At 37.0% G+C, this 24,482-nt stretch overlaps 1 protein-coding gene across 7 annotated transcripts in view; it reads right to left on the minus strand.

The window, feature by feature from the left end:
- Positions 1-24,482, minus strand: part of Akt3 (AKT serine/threonine kinase 3) — a 208,753-nt gene that overhangs the window by 109,184 nt on the left and 75,087 nt on the right. The window contains exon 3 of one of the 7 annotated variants that reach the window (XM_090341510.1): positions 12,290-12,405. The exons of 5 other annotated variants lie outside the window; for them this stretch is intronic. Coding sequence is in view for 1 of the 2 variants with exons in the window: in XM_090341506.1 (XP_090197632.1) it covers positions 5,685-5,715 (31 nt within the window). In the remaining variant the exon portion in view is untranslated. Of the gene's footprint in view, positions 1-5,684; positions 5,766-12,289; positions 12,406-24,482 lie in introns of those variants that run through there. One more of the 7 variants, XM_090341506.1, reaches the window with a different exon arrangement.

Here is a 24,482-nt window from a genome sequence, read left to right on the forward strand (position 1 = left end):
ATGGACTCATGACAACCAATTTAGATGTACTGCAGATGCTGAATTCATTGTTCCCAACTTCTGCTGCCACCTTTCAACAAATCTCATATTTTTACCTACAACTGCAATTAGGCATGTTCACTTGCATCTTGCTTTTTGATGGTCTTCTTTTCCCAAAATGAAGGGTAAGAAAAGGAAAAGGAGCTCACACAACAATTTCAACAAAACTGATGATAACACAGGTCTGACTAAAACGTCTCCACAATAATTGAATTGCATTATGTATACAGTGGAATTAAAAATGCTTCTTTTTGAATTTTGGGGGATAATTTTTTTTTAAATAAGTAAGATCCTACTAACATTGTAGTGACAAAGAGATGTGCAAATAAGAGATTCATAGTCCAACATGGCCCTAAGCTTAACACAAGACCTTATCCCCAAAATAACGAATGTAGAAAGGGGCTGGTTCAAGTAGTAGAGTACATACTTAGCAAGCATAATGCCCTGTGTCCAAATCCCAGAACTTCCAAAACAATAAAGATATAAGAGAGAAAAAGAAAATACACTTGTCAATAATAATTGCTTTAACTGGAGAATGAAGTCACTTTAAAAGGTAATCTCTCACCCTCCCATTCTCCTTCCCTTCTTTCTTCTCTTGCCTGGGTCCTGTCCTAAGCTTTCTGACTCAAGTCTAGCATTCTACCATTTAAGTCACAGTCCTACTTTCAGCTTTTTGGTATCTTAATTGGAAATATGAGTCTCACAATTTCCTGCCCAGGCTGGCTTCAAACTATAATCCTAAGATCTCAGCCTCCTGAGTAGCAAGCATTACAGGTGCAAGCTACTAATCCCAGCATGAAAGTACCATTTAAAATTACAAATCGGATAAATGTTAAAGGTTAAAGCAATCTAGGGCCAAAAAAGTACATTAGGTTTTTGCTCTTTTCTTTTCCATCTATATCTTCTTAGATGGTCCAATCTCTAAATGTTCACAGCATACCTCGGAAAATGAAAGCATGCTAAAGTCAACCTTAATTTTTTAATTGGTATTATAAAGATGATGTTCAGAGGGATTATACTTAACAATGTAAGTCAGGTAATAAGTACATTTCTTTCTTTCTTTTTTTTTTTTTTTTTTTTTGCCAGTCCTGGGGTTTGAACTCAAGGCTTGAGCACTGTCCTTGGGCTTTCTCAAGTTAGAGCTCCACCACTTGAGCCACAGCACCACTTCCAGCTTTTTTTCTTTGTATGTGGTACCGACAAATCGGAACCAGGTTTTTCATGCATTCTAAGCAAGCATTCTACTACTAGGCCAAACTCCCAGTCCCGAGTACACTTCTTTTTGAACAATGTCACCCCTTCCCTTCCTCTCTCTCCCAGTTTTTCCATCTCTTCCCTATCTACAAGTTGTATAGTTCATTTTCAACCTAATATCTATTGAACAAAGTCACTCTTTTAAATTATGTGCCACAACCCATTAAATGGGCAAATTGGGCTGCCTGATACAAATTAACACTACCCTTATAATTCTTGAATTTTCTCTTTTTTACAACATGGCAAGAATAACCTGGGAAAATTTTTTAATGTAATCCTAACATTGATCCTTCCTATTATCAAAATCAAAGAATATCAGTACTATAAAGAACAGACACTAGTGGAGAATAAAATAAAATTACTGTTGTTCCAGGACAAAGTAAATCAAAGGTAAGACTGTCCTCAGATAATTCTTTTTGTTTAACAATCCTAGGGCTTGAACTCAGGGCCTGGGCACTATCCTTGAGCTTTCTCAAGGCTAGAACTCTACCACCTGAGCCACAGCACCACTTCAGACCTTCTTTCATTTTTTTTTTTTTTTTGTATTTGTGATACTCAGGAATCAAATTCAGGGCTATCTGTATGCTAGGCAAGCACTCTATCACTATGCCACACTCCCCGCCTCAGCTACTTTTCTTTTTTTTTTTTTTTTCTTTTTTCTTTTTTTTAATCACCAGTCCTGGGGCTTGAGCTTAGGGCCTGAATAATGTTCTTGGGCTTTCTCAAGTCTAGAGCCCTACCACTTGACCCCAACACTACTTCTAGCTTTTCCTATGTATGTGGCACAGAGGAACTGAACCCATGTCTTCGTGCATGCCAGATAAGCACTCTACTAGTAGGCCATACTTCCAGTCCCCTCAGGTAACTCTTTTTATAAAACAAATTAGAGGTTAAGATTTCCCTACATTCTTTTCATGAAGTAAATCATAGGTAAGATTGCCACATGATTAAATATTTAAAGTAGACTAGTATGATCTGGTTTTTGTTGTTGTTCTTGTTTTGTGGGGATAATGTATATATAGTCAGGTAATGGGTGCATTACTTCTCAAACCTTCATATCCCTTCTCATGTTTTTGTCTACTCCCTTCCTTTCCCCCCACCCCCTCTTAATCATCTTGCTTTCCACCTTCCTTTCCTTATTTCAAATAAACAGATATACAATATACCAGGTAAGAGAGTCAGATACAATAATCACATGTGATTAACCATAAGGGGGAAAAAGAGAAAAGTGATTACTTCACACAGTACATTAAGAACAACAATCACAAAGATAAACCTCTTGTTTCCATATCCTAGAGTTCATTTCATTTAGTCTCTAGTATGATCTTTTTACCTTGTGTAGCAAATATGAATTTCTAAGATTTCATAAGATATCCAACAAACAAAGTAAACATTCCAAATAATTTCTAAACACATTTCAGAAATAAGTACACTTCAATTTTATTAGTTAATAAAATTTATACAGCTTAAAGTTCATATATTCTACATTATTTTATTATTCTTTTTTTTGCATTTTTTATTGTAATTAGTAAAAGGGTTACATGATATTTGCCAGATAGAAGGTGCATTAATTCACGTACATTGATACCCTTTCACATGTCTTGGTACCCATTTCCCTCCCCCCCCACACCCCCCACCCCTGTTGGTTTTCCCCCCTTCCCTATCAAATTTCAAATAACCAAATACAAATCAATTCAATATATCAGATAACAAAGTGAGATACTATAACTTTAATTGTATTTTATTGTCAGGTGATGCATAGAAGGGTTACAGTTACATTCATCAGTAGTGTGGGTACATTACTTCTTGAACACTGATACCCCTTCCCATGTTTGTCTCCTGCTTTCCCTCCCTATACTCGTTTCCCTACATTATTTTAATGTGCCAAATGTTTAAGAATAGTTCAGGCTGAAAGTGGTGCTATGACTTAAGTGGTAGAGTGCTAGGCTTAAGAAAGTACAAGGACAGTGCTCAGGTCCTGAGTTCAAGCCCCAATACCAGCCACCCCAAGACCAGCCCCCCACCCCCCAAAAAGAATAACTCATACATTTTGTAACATCTTCTATACGTTTCCATATTCCAAGCATTATACTGATGGCTTAAAATTTTATTATAGTATATTCACATTGAACTAGTTACTGTAAGAATATACATTTAAAAGAAAAACTTATTTGTTATTTGAAATAGGATAGGGAAGGAGGGAAAACAAAATGAGGGGCAGAGGTGGGGGACCAAGACATGAGAAAGGGTATCAATGTTTGTAAGGGAATGCACCTTTTATCTGGTGAATATAATGTAACCCTTCTATTAATTACAATAAAAATATAAAAAAGATAAACAGAAAAAAGAAAAACTTATTCAAACTGAAATAGCAGCAGCTTAAATTTACTTAATACAAAGTCATTTTGTAAAATGGTACTACCTGAATTTTGGCATTTCTAAAATGCCTTTTAAAATGCTTATTTGTGAGTATGTGTATATGGATAAAAAGCAAAGGAGAAAACAACATACCAAATATTGTTTTACAAAGGATATTCTCATCACAAAACGATAACTGTTTTCAGTGATCATCACCCCACCACCAAAGCCTAAGATCCTCAAGATCCTCACACTACACAATTTGTCAACTTACTAGTTATCAAATTCTTTCAGACTAACAAGTAGAATAAATTCTAAACTAAGAACCCTGGATGAGAACAATCCTCTCAATTTCTCCTGGAAAATGTAGATTGATTGATTGTTTCCTTCCTCTTCTTTCTTTCATAGTACTAAGAGTTTGAATCCAGTGCCTCACACTTGTTAGGCAGACATTCTAACACTACCTAGACCTTGTCTGTTGTTTGTTTACTTTGTGCAGGTATTGAGGCTTGAAGTCTCGGCTTCATTCTCCAGCTCAGCATTTTTTTTTTCTTTTTTCTTTTTTTTTGCCAGTCCTGGGCTTGAGCTCAGCGCCTGAGCACTGCCCTTGGACTTTCTCAAGGCCACAGCTCTACCACTTGAGCCTTAGCACCAGTTCCAGCTTTTTCTATGTATGTGGTATGAAGGAATAGAACCCTGGTCTTTGTGCATGCTAGGCAAGCACTCTACCACTAGACTAAACTCACGGCCCCAGCTCAGCTTTTTTTATTCACAGCTGTCATTCTACCACTTGAGCCATATCTCCAGTTCTGGCTTTTTGCTGGTTAACTGGAAATACGGGTCTTAAAAATTTATTTACCCAGGTTGGCTTCAAACCTTGATTCTCAGATCTCAGTCTTCTGAGTAAAGATTACAGGCATGAGCCACTGGAGCCTGGATTTTTTTTTTAAAATAGGATCTCCAGGCACTTCCCAGATGTGCACCTAGGCCACCATCTGTCTTCTTGAGGTTTTCTGTTAGTGGCTGGGGTGACATGAGCACAGTACTATGCTGAGCCACTGGTTAAAAAGACTCTGGGGTCTTTTTTCTCAATGTGGGATGACCTTGAATTACAATCCTCTGATCTCTATCTTCTAAGTAGCTGAGATTTCAAACTTTAGCTGTCACATACCCAGCTAACACTTATTTTCACTTAAAATGTTCATGGCAAAAAAATTGACGTGTATATATTCTCTAAAAAATAGATCAGTTTACAAGAAATAACAAGATCAAAATAGCAATTTACAAAAACATATTATGCTCAAAATAAACCATAAATGTTTTACTTAGCTCTTATCAAGTCCATTACCAAGAAGTAGTATTGCGAAGTAGTTGAAAGTTCAATCTGAATATAACAAAAGTAATGCTGGCTGGCACAGGAGAGTGTTGGAAGTACTTTCTGAATACCTCAGTCTCACACTCAGATCAGAAGCATCTGTCCACCAACTGTCAGGGTAACATCTAGCCTAGGAGTTTTTCTAAATTCATCACTATTCATACATGCCTGTCACTACTCAAAAAGAGGGAGGGGAAGAGAGGGAGAGAGAGAGAGGAAGAGGGATAGAGAAACCATACTTCTGAAATTTTTATTTTCTATATGTTCTATGAGATATGAATACACAATTTATTACTTTAAAAGCTAGCCTACTCTGAATCAAGTGTCCCTCCATCTCCAGGTCCAGAAATCCAAGTTCAATGAAAAAAAAAAAAAACTGAAGATCACTTATCATGATGCATTGTATTTTTTAATCAGTACAAATTCAAGAATCTGATTCAAAAAACTCTTGGTTCAAGAATCGGATACCTTTATTCAAAATACAATCTAGCCATCAACCCTCTTATGGAGAACAATGCAAAGAAAAATCATTTTCATTGGATGCTTTTTTAGGTAACACTGCGAAATTCAAGTTAAATGAAGTTGTTTCCCATAAAACATCCTTTAAAAAGTGAACCCTATAGGGGCAGGGAGCATGGCCTAGTGGTAGAGTGCTCACCTAGTGTACATGAAGCCCTGGTTTCCTCCATACCACCTCCACAGAAAAAGCTGGAAATGGTGCTGTGGGTCAAGTGGTTGACAAAGGACAGTGCCCAGGCCCTGAGTTCAAGCCCCAAGACTGACCAAAAAAAAAAAAAAAAAAAAAAAGAAGAGAAACCTGAACTCTACAAAACATAAACCCTTAGTTTCTAAGTCAGATGCAACAAATCCCATTTTATAACCCATACATAATCCTCTAATTACTGTGCATAAAAGCTTTTCTGCAACATTTGTAAACATCGCTATTCAAGACAGAAGAGAAAAACTGGAGGTCTGATTCCTGAAGTCCTTGAAGAAATGTCTACCCTAAGAAACCACAAGACTGGTAGGGGTGGAGGTCAGTGGGGGATGCTTCCTGAATGTGTTCACGGTCTGGGTTTGATTCCTAGTGCCTCAGTGAAAAAGGTAAAGGAAAAAACAAAGGAAATATCTGAAATAATAGAAGACAAGGAAAAAAGCAAAAGAAATGTGGTCTTTCAAGAACACCACTTTTTGGAGTGTACACAAATGGTATTTGGCACTTTACAAAGTAGCCAATTCAGCTGGTTTTAAGTTTTAATTTTAAACAGACAAACATAGGTGTGCATGTGTATAGACGTGCGTGTGCTCGCACATATACAAATTAGCAATCAAGCTGGGTACTGGCAGCATAAGCCTTTAATCCTAGTTATCCAGGAGTCTGAGATCTAAGGATGGCAGTTCAAAGCCAGCTCAGGTGAAGAGAGACTCTTACATGTAATTAACAACCCCCAAACCAAAAGGAGAGCTCTAGCTCAAAGTGACAGAGCACTAGCCTTGGGCAAAATTGCTCAGGGACAGTGTCCAGGCCCAGAGTTCAAGATCATATTCTGTGAATCACCAAGGTAATTTTCAAAGATATATTATTTCAAATATAAGAGGGATTTTCCTACACTATAAAAAGAGTAAAGTAACATTAGTTACATTATGATAAAAATGTGTTTTAAATACTTATAAGCTGAAATGCATTCATTTGAATTTTCATCACAACTTAAGCGAGCCTTAAATTTTATAACTTACTATGTGTACTTAATATAAGTGTATCCATCTTCCAAGACTCCAAATCTAGAAATTCTAATTCTAGTTTCTGAGAAATTTTACTTTTAATAATAAGCATTCCAGGGGATTTTGAGATGCATGGCCTATAGGCCACTCTTTAAGAAACACTAACTTGAGAGAGGAAAAAAAAGAACAAAACTTCAATTTAAGTTAGAATGTATATGTTAATCATTTAGCAAATCTCTGGTCAACAAAATACTTATAAGGAATGGGTGTGAGGGGGCTGAATGAAAAGAAATTACTATTCTAAGAGTTTCCAGTATAGATGGTAAAATTGTATGCACAAGTAACAAAGCTGTGGTACACATAATAGGAAAAGTTCTGACACTTCTGGGTTAACTGGTTATTTTCCTATGAGAGCAAGGGAGAAAGATAAAAGAAACAAAACATGAAACTGCAGCTATACTTTGAAGACTAATGGATAGGTAGGACTTCACTAGCTGACAAGAGTAGAGTAAGTTTTCCATCAGAGGACACAGATGCAATGCAAAAAAAGTTATGCCATTCTTGGGGAAAAGGTGACACTTTGTTGAGTTAATGGAGCAACAAAGAACAGATTTTTTTTTCATGGGCCTATACAATACTGCTTATAGCCTGGGGTGATGATTATAAGAGCTGAGGGCAGACACAGGACCATGGAATCAGGTCTTCCAACAGCAACTAAATAAAATGCTTCAGAGCATGTACCTGAAACTTCTGGCTTAAAAAAAAAGCATGTAAGTACAGATTTATTTTAATTCTTCCAAAATCAATGTCAAGAAAACTAAATAATGAAAAGCATACATACACCACATACAATGTGGCCAGAAAAGTCAAAATTAATTCAAAGAATGCAAATAGGAAATATTTATTTACAATTAAGTAAAATGCTTGCCTAAAATTTTATAAGTACTAAGCATTTGAAATACTTGGTTATAAGTTCAAGATAATAGGTACCATGCAGGCAGGAAGTTTTTACAATCACTCATATACTAGGGAAATTATGTCCTTGCTGAAAAAAATCTGCAGAGGGCAGGTGTTGAGTTTGACACATCCAACATCATGTATGCTAACAGTTTTCTCATCTCTTATTTTTATTTCTCTATTGCCATACATGGTAACAGATTTTTAGTTTCAGGAATTGCAAGTTACAACTTGAACACAACCCATTCCTCAAAATAAAAGCCAAATCTATTTTTAATACTTATAAAAGGTAACAGAACAAAACTGATTTACTATGTATTAGTACATGATTAAATAAATTCCACTTGCAAAATGGTTTAAACTATGGGAAAAAAGTGAGGTTAAATCACTTGACTTTCCTATACAATGTAAAAACATTTTATACAATAAAATGAACTGAATTTAGGAAACGCAAAAATATAACATATATATAATAAAGTCATGTAGTTATATATCTAAGTTACAACAGTAATTTCTTTCATATAGCAAGTATCAAACTTCCTGAAGACAGGCTGTGTTTGCCCAGCTTTGCCAACCATACTGTCTTTGTCATGCCAAGTTCTTTACAGACAAATCTTCAGTACAGTTTGACCTCTTTCACTGTTCTCATTATCTTTGAAAAAGCAGGGAATTCCCAAGGGGGAAAAAAAACTGGAAAGGATTTGATAGACATAGGTTAGAGAAAGCAAAAACAAAACTTGTTTCACTCTGACATCCAGCTCTAGCAATATAAAGTCAAAGTCAAAGTAAAGCCATTATGTTTCTACCAATCTAGTCTTTAGGCGGTGATATCAAGCGGCCCGCCAAGGCTCCCAGCCTGCTGGAGGGATGTCAGCATTGAGCGAAACCTGCCTCCTCAGCCTTCCAACACCACAGGTTATGACAGAAAATGTGCAGTTCATGTCAGCACAACTCATATATGACTATATACTTCTAGGCATAGCTGGGATGAGGCAGCTCAGCCTGGCACCCCATATGAAGGGAGGAATAGGGAAGGGCAGACAAGGAAAGAATTCTAACTGGTGGTCAGTTTGCACCAGTCTCCATTGGTAGGTAGACCAGTGTAAGGGCTCCTAATCATTTACAACTGCTGAAAATGCAAACCTGAAAACCTTAATCTTCTACTTAAAACCAAATTTCACATACGAATTTCATGTAAGATATTGCATTATGTAAAAGGAAAAGAACCTCTACCTTTATCTACACTTATATTGAAAAGCCTTGTACTGACCCCCTTCACACAGAACTAATTCTCAAAAAGTAGAGCTGTGCTCAAGTAGTTGAGAACAGCCTTGAGTGAAAAAGACAGAATGTGAGGCCCTGAATTCAAGGCCTGGTACCAGCAGAAAAACACAACCCTTTGGTTCTCAGAATATATTGTTAGATTTCACGTATACAAACTATGTGATTCACAGAACACACACACAAAAAAAAGAACCCTAAGTATTAAACACATCTCTAGACGGTAAAACCACAAATTTAGTTTCATCTCTCATATATTTTCAGTATCTACCTCCCTGCTTATCTCTTTCTAAGAGCATTCAACATTTACATGTTTCACAGCTTTAAAAATATCTGGATAGTTCATTTACTAATTTATATCAAAAATTAAAAACAATCAACTTGTAGCCAAAAGAATTCAACGTCCTACTGTAGATATTATAGAGTAATTCATTTGCAATCTTTTTTCCATCCATTTAATTTTGTCAGTGCTGGGATTTGAATTAAAGGTTTCATTTAAGCCACATCTCAGCTTGTTTTTCAGATAGGATCTCATACTTAGAACTATTATCTCCTATCTCCACCCCTAATGATCCCCTTTACCAAAACTTCACATAACTGGAATTACAGATGTAAATCACTGTGCCTGGCTTATATTTTGAGGTACTGTCTCATTTTTTTTTTACCTGTAATTGGTTAAACAACCCTTCTCCTAACTATACCCTCTCAGTAATCTTGGATTTCAAGGGTGAAATTACATATCTGTACTTTCAGCAACAATAAGGCAATACAGAATAAAACTCCAAGAATTCAGAGAACACTTGTTATGCAATGCAAAGAACTGAGGGCACAGGAGCGGAATCAGAAAGAGCTAGTCCCTCTGAAGGATGCCCTCAGTAGAGTGGCCAAGAGGGGAATACACAGACACAGACTTGGATTAGCTGCCACCGTCTTTTCAGTCATTAGGGAGATTATCTAAAATGGCTGTTTCATGAAGAAAAGGAGAAAAAAGAACTCAAGGCAAGAGAGACAATTTTATACTTCAGTTCACTTGTAAAGGTAGGGTTTTGCCTTCAACAGTAGTATCTTTTGAGTCGGAAAGCTCTAGGCTGGAATTCTTGCACTAGGGGTTGCTAAGTTGTATATCATAACTCAATGACCACCCTATCCTCAGGACCTTCATTTAGTTTGAGTTATACTAGTCCTATTTGTAGGACTGTAGGAAAATAACATGAAATCAGAAGACAGAAAGCTGTCAGAACTGTTTTAGCTTCCTTTCCTGTACTTCATTTACTTATCAGTTGCAGTCATACCCACATCACACTTGTATTATATAACAATTAACGATTTCATTTATATATAGGCTTGCATTTTTTCCAAAAATCAATTTTGTTTTAACTTAATGACTCTCAATGAAAGAATGAATATTGAAGCAAACAAAAGCTATATATGATACAGAACCCTGACCCATAGCCAAGCTGGAACTGGCCTGAAAAGCCAAACAAGTTCTACAGTACCAAGCATTTACAGCGGCCAAGTCCAAGGCTATAGCTACTAGCTTTCAACTCAAGATCAACCAGAGAAAGTGAAAGATTCTCCCCAAACCAGCCACAGAAGATGTCCTATCCCAGCCTCTCCATGCTAGTGGACTCCTTCCCCTTACTCCAGCGTTCCCCTGCCTTACCTCTGTTTCTACCAAAGTGAGGCCCTTATGTGAGCTCCAAACAAGGAGATCTTGTCTCTATTGTTGTCCTCACTTTGACAGGGCAAATTGGATTGGCTATTTATATTCTACCACCATATAAAAAAAAACCATAAAATTTACAATGCTTCCCATGAGCTACCTAAAATCTCACCCACTATTCTGTGGGAAATGCTGTGCAGTACTGGCCTTATAGACAAGACTGGCCAGCCATGTGTAAGATTCTCAAACTGGCCAACAATATCACTTCCTGCTAAAATTCAGTAACATCAATACATACATACAACACATGATGCCTACTTGTAGGTTATAAAAGGTTAAAAAAAGCTTTTCAAATCCACATAAAAGGGTCTTCTCACTGGAGACTATATTAAAAATGAACTATACAACTTGTGGGTGGGATGGAAGGGAAAAACTGGGAGAGTAAAGAAAGGGGTAACACTGTCCAAAGGAAAAGGTACTCTTTGCCTGACTTAAGTAACTGAAACCCCTGTGTTTTAAGCACGTGGCGGGGGAGGGGGGGAGGGGGGAGCAGGAGGAGGAGGGGAGCAGGAGGAGGAGGGGAGGCAGAGGGGGAGGAGGAGGAAGGAAGGGTCTTTTCCAGTAATATTGCCAAAGTAGTTTCTTAGATTTGTCGGTGTTTGGGAATGCTTTTTAGCAGTTAGAAGGAAAACCACACTGAGGCTCTAGAATCTACTTTATTAGGGTCAGGCATGGAGCATGAGTGTGGTAGAAGCAGGAAAGGACATAACCTTAGCCTTAAGTTTCCAATGTATTACAAGAAGCTCAAGTCTGAAGTTTACATAATCCTGCACTGAACAATCTGAACTCATACTATAACTGTAGGAAATACGGTTTACAATGTGGATCTGTAGGTCTTACACCTATAGTTATGGTTTTTTGATGTAAGAATATTCATTGCAGATTGAATTGAGTTAGCCAGAGTTTGAATGTTTCTCAACCTTTGAAACTACTAAATATGTCAAATGTTTCTTAAATAATTAACTCAGACCCCTGGTCAAGAAATTTGAAACATTAATTAATGGTAAGTTACTTGGAAGAGATGCTAAATAAAGGTCACTAGAAAGAACAAAAGTTTGTGTACTGACAATGAGAATGTAACTGAAATAACTGAAGTTTAGAAAATTAAAGAACAAACACACGAACAGTCACTGCTTTCAACAACTCTATGGATATAGGTGATCTACCTACTGCTCTGTGTATTTGTCAACCAGTATTGTTCTGGTTAGACAAAGACTCCAGTGCACCAGACTGGAGCTAATTATGTATATTCAAGTGATTAGCAAGCACTTGTTGCCTCTTTCACACCACCCTCCAAACAGCAGCCTTTGAGAGGAGAATAGACTGCAAATTTATTGAGAACACACTGTTAATCCTCTGGGGAGAATGTAAATGTAAACAGGACTACTCCACATCAAGGTGCTTTGACAACAACAATCATCTGCATAAACACATGCTCAACAACAAACAGGTGTTCTGTTTCACAACTCGCACCCATTTGATGCTTTCAAGTAGGCATTATGCACAAACTGTTAGAAGTACTTTGAAACCAGCTGCAATTACTATAATTAGCTGCTTTCCTATACTTTATTTCCCTTTACCTGCTCAGCACTGTGCTATGACAATTCACCACTGCAAGCACAATGACCAGCTCAGAACATTCACTCTTAAGGCACAGGAAGAGTCCATCCAATCAGAATCATCTTTCTGCAACTAGCTGAAACCAAAATGTTGAAAGAAAAACTCAGAACTTCTGTTTTAAAACTTCTACGTCTTTTTCTAAAGTTGTCTCAAGTGTCTCAGAAGATAAACATTATTATAGAATTGACTGAATAGAAGAGGAAAAGGACAAATATCCTAAAAGAATGCCAACTGAAGAGTAAGAAAATTGGAGTGCTACATGGCCATATATGGAATAGTATGCGGTAGTAAAAAAGCATAGACTATCAATAGCTATAGTTATACCAACATAGCATGAACGGAGGATATAGACATACTATGAAATAAAATTTCAGATTGCACAAATGCAAAAGCTAACCATCATAAAATATACGCAGTACTCAAATAATTTATGTAACCACAAATTGGGAAGTCATGATTTTTTTTTTTTTTGGGCCAGTCCTGGGCTTGAGCTCAGGCTTGAGCACTGTCCTTGGATTTCCTCAAGGCAACAGCTCTATCACTTGAGCTTCAGCACCACCTCTGCCTTTTTTCTATGTATGTGGTACCAAAGAATCAAACCTGGGTCTTCGTGCATGCTAGGCAAGCACTCTACCATTAGGCCAAACTCTCAGCCAGAAGTCAGGATTTTTAAATGCATTAATACAACGCAGAAAAAGTACAAAAGTCAAATACGGTGTGAGCTCTCAAGAGGAAAAATAGGTTGGTCCAATATCCAATCCATTGACAAGATACACCATCAAACCCTGGAGGATGGGACTGTCATTCATATGTGCACTGTATCTCCTATACCTTCCCAGCCTACAGTAAGCACTAAGTGCGTCACTGATAAAGGATTCACAAAGGAGGAAGGGTGCTGTGGCTCTAGCAGTGGGGCATTGGCCTTGAGCTGGAGTGCTCAAGGACAAGGCCCCACGAGGTAGCCTTGAGCTCCAGTGTTCAAGTCCCACCCATGACCAACCAAAAGAAAAAAAATTCATGAATGAGTAGTAAATATGTCAATGAATGCTAACAAGCTGAAACCTGCAATATTGTTTACAAAAACAATGTGAACTAGAAAAAAATTTATTATTCCATTATCTAAAAATATTTATGAAAATATAATTTTATAGAATATTCAAAACTTTTAACCACAGAATAGTCATATTGAAAAGAAATAAGCAATACTATTATGGTTGTTGTTAGTAATGCTGACCTCATAAATACTAGCCAAACATTCTACCACTGAACTATATCCTAGATAAGAACAAAGTTTTATAGTTCAAAACATTATTTTCTTGTGTTCTTCTCCAAATACTTAAAAAATTTCCACATTACTGGAGACTACTATAGCATATCCAGCAACCAACCCCAGCATGTGAGTGGCCATGTCTTACCATCACTGTCATCAACATTATTGTCCACATGTTCCTGTTATTATTAGCTGTTCAGCAATCTCCACCCTTTCTGTAATATGTTGTACCAAGCCCTGAGTTCAAGCCCCAAGCAGGTGTGTGCACACATGCAAAGAAAGAAAAGAAAGAAAGAAAGGAAAGAAAAAAAGAAAGAAAACAAAAGAAAGAAAGAAAGAAAGAAAGAAAGAAAGAAAGAAAGAAAGAAAGAAAGAAAGAAAGAAAGAGAGAGTGGCGAGGGAGGTCTGGAGGGAGGAAAGAGAAACAGAAAGAAAGAGAAAAGAGAAAGAAGAGAGAGGAAGGGAGGAAGGAAGGAAGAAAGAAGGGAGGGAGGAGAGAAAGAAGGGAAGAGAGAGAAACAGAAAGAGGGAAAGAGAGAAAGAGTAAGGGAAGAAGCAGAAAAAGGAAAAAAGAAAACAGGAAAAATTAATTCAAGTACAAGTGGAAAAAACTTATGATCTAAGTAAAAAGTATGTATTTTGAAGTTAAAATACCTAGATTCAAAGCTGGGCACTGATGGCTCACACCTATGTTCCTAGCTACTCAGGGGGCTGACATATTAGGCTCATGATTCAAAGCCAGCCTGGCACAAAAAGTCCATGACACTCTTATCTCCAATTAACCACTAGAAAATAAGAAGTGGGGCTATGACTCAAGTGGTAGGGCAGTAGCCTTGAGCTGAATTTGCTCAGGGACAGCACCCAGGCCCAAACATCACGCCCCATGGTTAACCAAATAAAAAGATACCTACAACCAAATTCCAGCTCTGCCATTTATTATCACTGTAAACTAGACAATATTGATCCTTCTGAAACTTTATACTATATATTTCACTTCTTTTATTACAAAAATTGAATAAATAGGGCAGACACTGGTGGCTCAGCCTGTAATCCTTGCAATCAAGAGACCAACACCTGGAGGAATAAGCTTACAAGCCAGTCTGGGCAAAAAAGTCCTGTAGTCTATTTCCAATTAACTAGAAAAATGCCAGACTAGAAGCATGGCTCAAAGTGATAAACCACCAATCATGAGCAAGCAAGCTAAGTGAGAGTGACAGACTCTGATTTCAAGTCCTGATACCAGCACACACAAAAATAAAAAAAATAAAAAGGCCAAGCCTGGTGGTTTAGATCCTTAATCTCAGACGGAAGAAGATTCAGGCTCAGGCCTGTCAAAGATGGCCAAGCCAAAGCATGAGGGTCTATCTGGAAAGCAAACTAAAGCACAAACGAGAGCAGCTCTAATAATATAAGGCTGACTGGGGTCTGGGAGTTTGGCCTAGTGGTAGAGTGCTTGCCTAGCACGCATGAAGACCCAGGTTCGATTCTTTGGTACCACATACATAGAAAAAAGCTGGAAGTGGTGCTGAAGCTCAAGTGGTAGAGCTCTAGCCTTGAGCAAGTCCAAGGACAGTGCTCAGACCCTGAGCTCAAGCCCAGGACTGGCAAAAAAAAAAAAAAAATATATATATATATATATATACATATACACACACACACACATATATGTATGTATGTGTGGATGACTGGTAAGCCTGAGACCCTGAGTTCAAAACTCAAATGCCACCAGAAAACAAACAAAAACAAAAAAGTCCACCAAATAAAGCTATGTTAAGGTTTAAGTTTTATTATATATTAGCAATTGGTATACTATTTGGCATTTACTGTAACAAGTAATCTTTATAAATTAGAAATTATTATCAGAAATCACTAAGTAACTGTAATAATCAGCCTTCAGATTCTAAACAAAACTCTAGGTCACAAAAAATCACAAATGGTCTTAAATGACTATTTTTTGCTCAATGCCACTGCAATTAACTAGACCAAAAACCAAACAGTAAGGTATTAAAAGAAAGTCAAAGGAAGCTACCCTGGAAGATTCACAAGTTAGGATAACAAGAATGGCATAGCTATTTTGTGCTTATAGCTATTTTAAAGGCAAAACAACAAAAACAAACAGAATGAGAAATATAGTACTACAGGGCGATCATCAATAAAACAGGAACCCTATAAAGTTCTACATGCTAACTAGGGGTATGCAAAGTCAGGGTATATCCCCAAACTGCAAACTAACAAAACGAACGGTTCCAAGGCTTTGGTTTAGACTCATCCACTTTTAAAAACCTCAGTCCATCAGACTTCATTCAGATGGACTCTACTACAGCATGCTACTTTCTTTCCACTTGCCAACAGAGTGGACTCATGTAATTGCACTTTATAGACAAACAAGTATTAGCTGGCAATACCGTAGGATACTTAAATAGCAAATGTAAAATATTACCTGAAAGCAAAGCAGCTTCCTCACACGCTCATTTCTTACTAGTCTACAAACCCATCTTCCCTCCAGAAAAGTGTGCTTCCTCTTTCTGTTTAAGTAACTTCACTCAGCTCAATCGCCACAGCTCTTCAAAGCTCTAAGTGGCTCTGTCACATACAATGTTTATGAACTTGGATAGCCATCACTTCTCTGTGCCTCAGTATTCTCATTTGCAAAATGGGGTAATAGTATATATACTTCATAAAGCTGTAGTAGAGAAGTGAGAGAATTATTATAAGGTATTTAAAACTGTGCTTGCCACATATTAACTACTCAGTAAAAATATGGCCACTAATTTTAGTCTCTAACATCACGAAACACTTGAAGTATTTTGGTCTCCCTTCCTATAAATTAGCTATTCACTTTAACTTACAATAGCATTATGAACAGAGATTAAGATAACTAATATACTCAAATTGTATCAACTACATCTAAGGCCTAGAGAGGTTAAATAGAAGAAACAACAGTGAATAGACTCTTCACTAAAAAAGGAATGTTTGTTTTGCAGGTTAGCTCCCCCATTTTTTTCTACATTTTTTTCCCCCACCTACTACTGTCTGTTCTTCTTTCTCTCTTTTCCTACCATAGCATATACAAAAATATAGACTCAGGGCCAGGAGTTTGGCCTCGTGGTAGAGTGCCTGCCTAGCATGCACGAATACCCAGGTTCGATTCCTCGGTACCACATACATAGAAAAAAAAAAAAAAAAAAAGCCAGAAGTGGTGCTGAGGCTCAAGTGGTAGAGTTCTAGCCTTGAGAAAGTCCAAAGACAGGGCTCAGACCCTGAGCTCAAGGCCCAGGACTGGCAAAAAAAAAAAAAAATGTAGATTTACACACACACACACACACACACACACACACACACACACGCACTTATTACTGAGGAAGATGAGAATATAGCACACAAAAACAAAGAAACAAAACAAGATCAGGCCCTGATGGCTCATGCCTGTGATCTTAGCTACTCAGGAGGATCCAGGTACAAAAGCCAGCTCTGGCAGAAAAAATCTGTGAGATTCTTTACCTCCAATTAGTCACCAGAAAACAGGAAGTGGTTCTGTGGCTTAAGGGGTACGTCATTAGCCTTGAGCTGAAGAGCTCAGTGAAAGCACCCAGGCTCAGAGTTCAAACCCCACAAACAACAACAAAAAAGAAACAAAAGGAAAACTGGATACTCAGGACAGATTAGAACAAAGAGAAAAAAATGCAAAGGGGATTTCCTTCAGACATTAGAAAATACAACTCAACTCTTGTTTTAAGGATTTTAGTAGCTCTCCTCTTTAGTCTACAAAGATTCTTCACTAAATATAACATGTCCATGACAGTCCACTGGAAAATATGATTCAACAGCAGGGTGACAATATTTTGTTATAAATCAGATGAAATAACATCAAGAGGAAAAGGAATGCTCCATCCTAACTGGGTTATATGAATATATATAAAACCTGATCTAGACAACAAAGTAGGAAACACTTAGCAAAGAAGATCACAGAACACTAGAAGTACTTTGGTTTCTCTTCCCACAAATTAGCTGTTCATTTTCAACTAACTTATAATAGCATTATGAACAGAGATTAAGATAACTAATATACTCAAATTGCATCAACTACATGTAAGGGCTAGAGAAGTTAAACAGAAGAAAGCAACAGTGAATAGACTCTTCACTAAAAAAAAGAAATGTTTGTTTTTGCAGGTTAGCTCCACCATTTTTTCCACATTTGCATCCTAATAGTTCTACTTGGTCTCCCCATTATGCAACAGTCCTTTACAAGACAGCCAGCTCCCCTGACAACTGGGCTCCCCTGCCAGGGTGGCTTTGTCTAAATCCTAAAGCTGTGTTTGGCTCTGCACTGAGCCCAGGGCTGGCCTGTGATCTGAATGCCAATGGAGAGCACAGACCCTGCTGGCTAACGAGCTAAGAGACTGAAAGGTCTCTCTGGGGTCAACAAACTGTCTCGACTACTTTCATAAGCTTAAGAGCCTGGAAAATGAAGCTAGAAATGCATCTTTCTTTCTTAAGAGGACAACAGAGAAGTACCAAGCATTTAACAAGCATCAGATACTTTAGGGTTCAGTTTTCAACAGGGAGGAGCCTCATAAAGCTTCCCATGTAAACACTATTTGTTCTTTTAAACATGAATATACTTACTCTTCACACAGAGAGTAAAAGTGAATAAACTCCACAGTATTAAATTTGAAAATGTCTAGCTAATTTATGTTTGGGGAAGTATGGGAGTTCTACTTGGAAACTAGTAGGAAATGGGCAGATAATGACAAAGAAACAAAGATGGTAACCATCATACTCTAAGATGTTATATGCACTTACAATCCAAGATATACAAAATTTAAATTACATAAGAGCAAACCAAGGTGTATAACTATTAAAAAGAAAATACTAATACTAAAGGAAAATTCAAACAGTAACTACATTGTTTTTATTTGCAGTGAAAAGTGCACCACTTGCTAGTTTGCATGCCTTAATTTGCTATTTCGCTACGACACACTTCCTTGTATTTCAGTGCTTAACAGTTCCCTTTTGCCCCTTATGAGGAACTCGCCCACTGTCTCTTGAAGCAAATGCCCAACAGGCCTGCTTCCAATTCTCTGGGCTGTGCCACCCCACATCCTATCAGGATATCTCTGTGGGCAGTGGGACAATAGATATACAACTTCACCAACAGTTGTAGTTTAGAAGTTCCTCAAACTAGATGCTTCAGTTAGACTAGGAAAACACAACAGGTAAACACAAATTGAAGTATTTTATTGAATCAAACATCTAAAACATGATTGTTTCAACATGGAATCCATAGAAGCATTTTAGATATTTTGTCTTCATATAATGAATTCAAACTTCATTGTACCGTTTACATCTACAGAACAGCTCCATTAATGTCAACAGCTAAAGTAAAAAGCAATTCTATCAAATTAAAAAATATTTTAAATTGTTCCAAATTTTAAATTCAAATTAAACAATATTTATGACCTTGTTCTTTAATCATACTAGCCACATTTCCAGAGCTCATAGATTCACGTGGCTCATGGTTGCTTTTCTAGACAATGAAACTAGAGGGCTAATTCTTGCCTCTTCTAACTCAGATCCAACATATGAAAAGGCAAATTATTCAGATCTTAAAGACTTTAAAGCCCATCAACCCCTTCTCATTAATCTCCTGGCAGACACCTCTTCTCTTTGAGCCTCCACAGACCCCAATTGCGCTTTTTCCTAGGAATAACAATTTATTAAGTCTTTCTATGTTGGGATGAATTTCTGCATGTTTATTCATTCACTTGCAAACTCTCTTTTTAACCTCATCCCTTTCAGTAGGCCACCAGCTCACCCCTCAGGTTTCAATCTTCTCTTCACCTGCAAGCTCAGATGAGAAGGGCAGGAAAAAATGCTGCTCCTGCTCACTGTTGCAACCTCTGCTTTATCAAAATGCCTGGCATTCCTGACCCTTCAAAAAAGAATCAACAATTCTCAGTTCAATCTGACAGTAAGCCATACTGACAGCATATCTGAACATCACAGGTAGCAAGAAATTGGGAGATTCTAGTATCACCAGCTAAAATGGGCTACCAAAAAGGAAAATTGTCAGAAGTGATACTCTGATACCAAGACTCACAAAATGAACAAGGCCACACTAAAGCTACCAGCACAACCATGTTCACTGAAGCACTGTTTACAACAGCCAAGATACGGAATCAGTCCAGATACCCCTCAGTAGATGAATGGATCAAGACAATGTAGTGTATATGCACAATGGAAATTCCATGTTTCCATCAGGAAGAATGATACTGCACCATTTGTAAGGAAATGGAAAGACTTAGAAAAAACTATACTCAAAGAAACGTAAGTTGCATAGTTTCCCTCATTTGTGGGAATGAAAATGTGTCTATAAATCTACAAGTAAACACAATGGATGGTAGAAGACAAAAAAAATAGATTTGGATATGGTAAATTACACAGGACTTTAATTCACACAATGGACCAAGGAGGATACCTGTTATCCTCTTTTGGATAGGATCACAAAGGTTCAGTAGCTGTGTGCATATGATCATATAAATTGTTTATCAAAACGAGCTCCAAGAAATGGAAATAAGTTTTTTTTTTTTAATTTCTGGTTACTTTCGTGCCCCCCCTCTCTCCTCTGTCTCCTCCCACCCTTCCCTCACCCTCTCCCTCTCCCTGATTACTGTACCCTTTGTCTTATATATGTTTATCTGTTTTGGGGAGGGTAAGGGGGAAGGCAGAAATGGTGAGACAGAAGATGAACAAATGCAGCAGTGGTACTAACTAGACAATTATGTTGAAAATGAACTATACAACTTGTGGAGCAGGGAAGCTGGGAAGGGAAAGCACTGGGAGAAAAGGACACTATTCAAAAAGAAATACACTCATTACAGAACTTATGTAATTGTAACCACTTTGTACATCACCTTTACAATAAAAAATAAAATAGGGGGAAAACATTCTCAAAATGGAAATATAAAGCATGAACTAACACTTTATTGCCATAGATTCTTTTGAGTCCACTGAAAGGGCAATGTATCTGCATATCAGACTGTCCCTTATGTCTTAGAAGGGAAAGTTAATTAGTATAACTCCAAGTTTCTATGTCTTTATTCAGTGTAATTCTGGGGAGACAGGCTATTTCTATTTGGAGAGAAAAATCATGTGCAGAACTGAACTCAGATCCTATTCTTCCTTTTGAAGCTAACGGGATGCAGAAAACAAGTTTGCCTTTGTTCCTTAGAGATCAGCAAACATACACAAACAAAACAAAACTAGAAGTTTGTATTTTTAAATAAAGTTTTATTAGAACATAGAAATACTCATGTTATCTATGGCTATTTTTTTGTATTACAATCACAAAGATGGGTAGCTATAATTTCAACAACAAAGCTATAATCTGCAAAGATATTTAGTACCTGGCACTTTACAGAACAAGACCCTCAACTCTATCGTACGGTTTTAACTTATATGGTCTGCAACACGCTTGGGAAAAGTCTGCCTGATTTCATAATATAACAGCAGGTCAGAAGGTTGTCAGTACAGTATCAGTACATTTATCCCCTTATACATGGCTTTAATTTCCATGGAGAAATACATTTATGCAATTTATGCTTTAAATTATATACTGTTCTGATACATGTTAAACTCTTTCACCACCTGCCTATCCATCCAAGACATAAATCATGCCTGCTTATCTAGCCAGGATGCAAGTTTTCCCTTTGTCCCATACATCTTTACTGTATGTACAACACACCCATTAGTCCCTTAGTACCTATTTCAGTTATTCTGCCAACTGAAACACATTTTTATATCATGGTATTGCAGTGATAACCGTTGCTCAGTACCTAATATCTACAGTATTCACCTTGCTTCAACTTCATCTCTGTTGGAGACATGGCATCTTCTCACATGAGTACAAAAATGACAGACAACATAACAAAACATTGTGACACCACAATTCTTAACATAGTACAGTATTTATTATTAGTTACTGGAGCTTAGCTTTCTTTTTGGTGAGTCATGGGACTTGAACTTAGGACCTGCGGTTATTTGCTCAAGGCTAGTGCTCTACTGCTTCAAGCCACAGTGCCACTTCCAGTTTTCTAGTGGTTAATTAGCGATAAGTTTCACAGATTTTTCCTGCTTGGGCTAGCTTTGATCCCAGCCTTCTGAATAGCTAGGACTACATGTGTGAGTCCACAGCACCCACTGATTGGTGCTAATTTCTAAATTAAACTCTCATAGGTAGTAAATATACAAAAACAGTACCTCTACAAGCTTCAGGACTATCTGTAATCTCAGCCCTATACTAGGTGTCTCAGCAGATACTGGCCATGGAGAAGGTGGCAGCTAAGAGTGTACTGGCCTCTCTCTCCCTCTCTCCTCTTCATATTGTATCTAGTATTGTATACAAGACAAAGCAGAAAGAATAAAGGATGTCCTCCAGAAACCACAGTAGTACTTTTATATAAACTCTCCAAGCATATTTATTAAATTTTCGTTCACAAAATCTAAAGAAAAAGGTCTCAGTCATACTGTGAGGTACTTGAAATATGCTTTTTGAAGAAAATGTCAGCCCTTCACTTGGAAAATTTAAACCACACATATAAAACTGTATTTCTATATACTGATAAGAAAGAAAACAAGTAGTATAAACTTGGCCTAGTTCTTTGTATTTTCATGTTAGGTCTTTTGTTTCATGAAGACATATGTCTATATTTTACTGTAGAAATTCTGCTGGTATTCTAACACTAGGGTTTCTTTCTTTTTTTGTAATGGAACAGTACTGGGATTTGAACTCCTGGCCTTGCACTTGCTAAACGGCTGAAATAACATTGAGCCATGATTCTAGCCCTGAGGTTTGCTTCTAGAATGCCTCTGTTTCTTCCTAAGTATCTTCCTGTTATTATACAACGGAGATTATGAACTGAAGCTTATTTTGGGTTGTTCAACTTCTCCCTAGAACAAAATCAACTATAACATATAAACAAGAAACTTTTAATGAACAATACTGTTATTCAAAAAAACAAAAATGAGAAAAATTTGAAAAGGATTGTATTTCCCTAAATATTTTTCATCCAAGTTAGCTATACTTTGTATTCAATGTCCAAAAATGCTTACAGAACACAATCTTTTACATAACCCTCAGTCATATGCCTCCCTGTGACAACTGTCCCTTTCCTAAAGGAAGAAAATACAAAAAGAAAATGGAACTAAATATTTGAAATGACTTAATGTTATGAAAATTATGAGATTTAATGAATGTTATAAATAAGAGCTATTCTCATTTTTAGTAGTATAATAAAGCAAACTTTTGTTCTTTTTATTTTCCTGGTACAAACCAGTTTTTCCCCATATTCTTAAATCTTGTCTTTAAGAAAGGCATCAAGCCAGGATTATAAAACTCATGGACATAAAATATTTTAAGATTTCCAGAATGTCTTTAAAAGATACACATACACATATGTAGACCATTTACTGAGATGAAACGATTAGGTCACTTAAATGAAGACTGCTACAATAGACAGTAACTTAAACACATAAAAATTCTAGAGCACTGACATGTTCACCAAAACAAAGTAGCCAAGAGAAAGATCACCAGCTCTTACATGCCTCTTACATATTTCATAGACCACTGGTCAGAAATTAAGTACACAGAAAGGCAGTAGATGTGAGGGCAAATGGAGAAGTCATATGTGTCTACTACAAAAACACTGCCCACAGAAGCTCAAAGTAGTGTTAAAAATAAATCTGTAACTGATAACTAAAACTAAAATTAATTAAAAAGAGATCTAGCTGAAATTATCCTCTCTAAAATGTTTAGTAACATTTTCCTGATGGGAGAAAAACAATTTGTTTAAATTACTTCATTTTATTTTTCAAATATAGTTTCAATAATATAACTCTTAAATATATAGGTATCTGAAAATAATTTTGTTCAAAATATAGCAAGTAATAAGACTTCTCAAAGAACTTCATCATTAAGTGATTAAGCTAAATGTTTAAAACAGTATCTAATCTATCATGTCTCTTCTTGTCTGTCTGTCTGTCTACCTACCTACCTACCACCTACCTACCTATCTATCCAGTGGTATTTTTGGAGATCCAATCTAGGGGCTCCTGCAAAATAAACACACATTTCATTCAGCTATATCACTAGCACAGGCTTAAAATCTTTTAATGCAACTTCTATACATTTTAGTATTCTAAATGGCAAATATATAATGGGCTCAATTTTATTAGTCACCAAGAAAGTACAAACTAAAACCACAATGCCAGTCTGACAAGGTGGACACACTTTTAATTTCAGCACCCAGGAGACTGGGCATGAAACAGAGCCTGTGATGACAGCCTGGGATACATAGCAAGATACTGTCTCAACACACACACCCATACTGACACACACACACACACACACACACACACACACACACACACACACACACACACACCCACCCACCCCATACTGATCTCAATGCCTTCATGCTTTCTCACTACAGATCTATTTAAATACCTGGAATGAAAAGGATAATCATGTTAGTAAAAAAAAATGAAAGAAGTCCATAAACTGCTATGGGAACTTCAAAAAGTTAACACTTCAGGAAAGCATCTAGCAGTATCTGTAGATGCTAAAGATACGCAGACTCAATGACTCAGCAGTCCCATTTCTAAGTAGACACCTGGCAGAAATGTGTGCACGTCAAGACAGTCAAAAGTCTAAGTCAAGTGCCTAATGGTAGAATATATAAATGAATTAGGGTCTAATTATAAATGGAAATATTATATAGTGATGGGAATGCATGAAGTACATACAACATGGGCAAATCTTACAAACATAATACTGAAAAGCCAAATGAGTCCATAATCTGAAAATAGGCAAACAAATATGTGTA

Source organism: Megascapheus bottae, chromosome 10, assembly GCF_031878675.1.
Source record: "Megascapheus bottae isolate mThoBot1 chromosome 10, mThoBot2.hap1, whole genome shotgun sequence".
Classification (NCBI taxonomy): domain Eukaryota; kingdom Metazoa; phylum Chordata; class Mammalia; order Rodentia; family Geomyidae; genus Megascapheus; species Megascapheus bottae.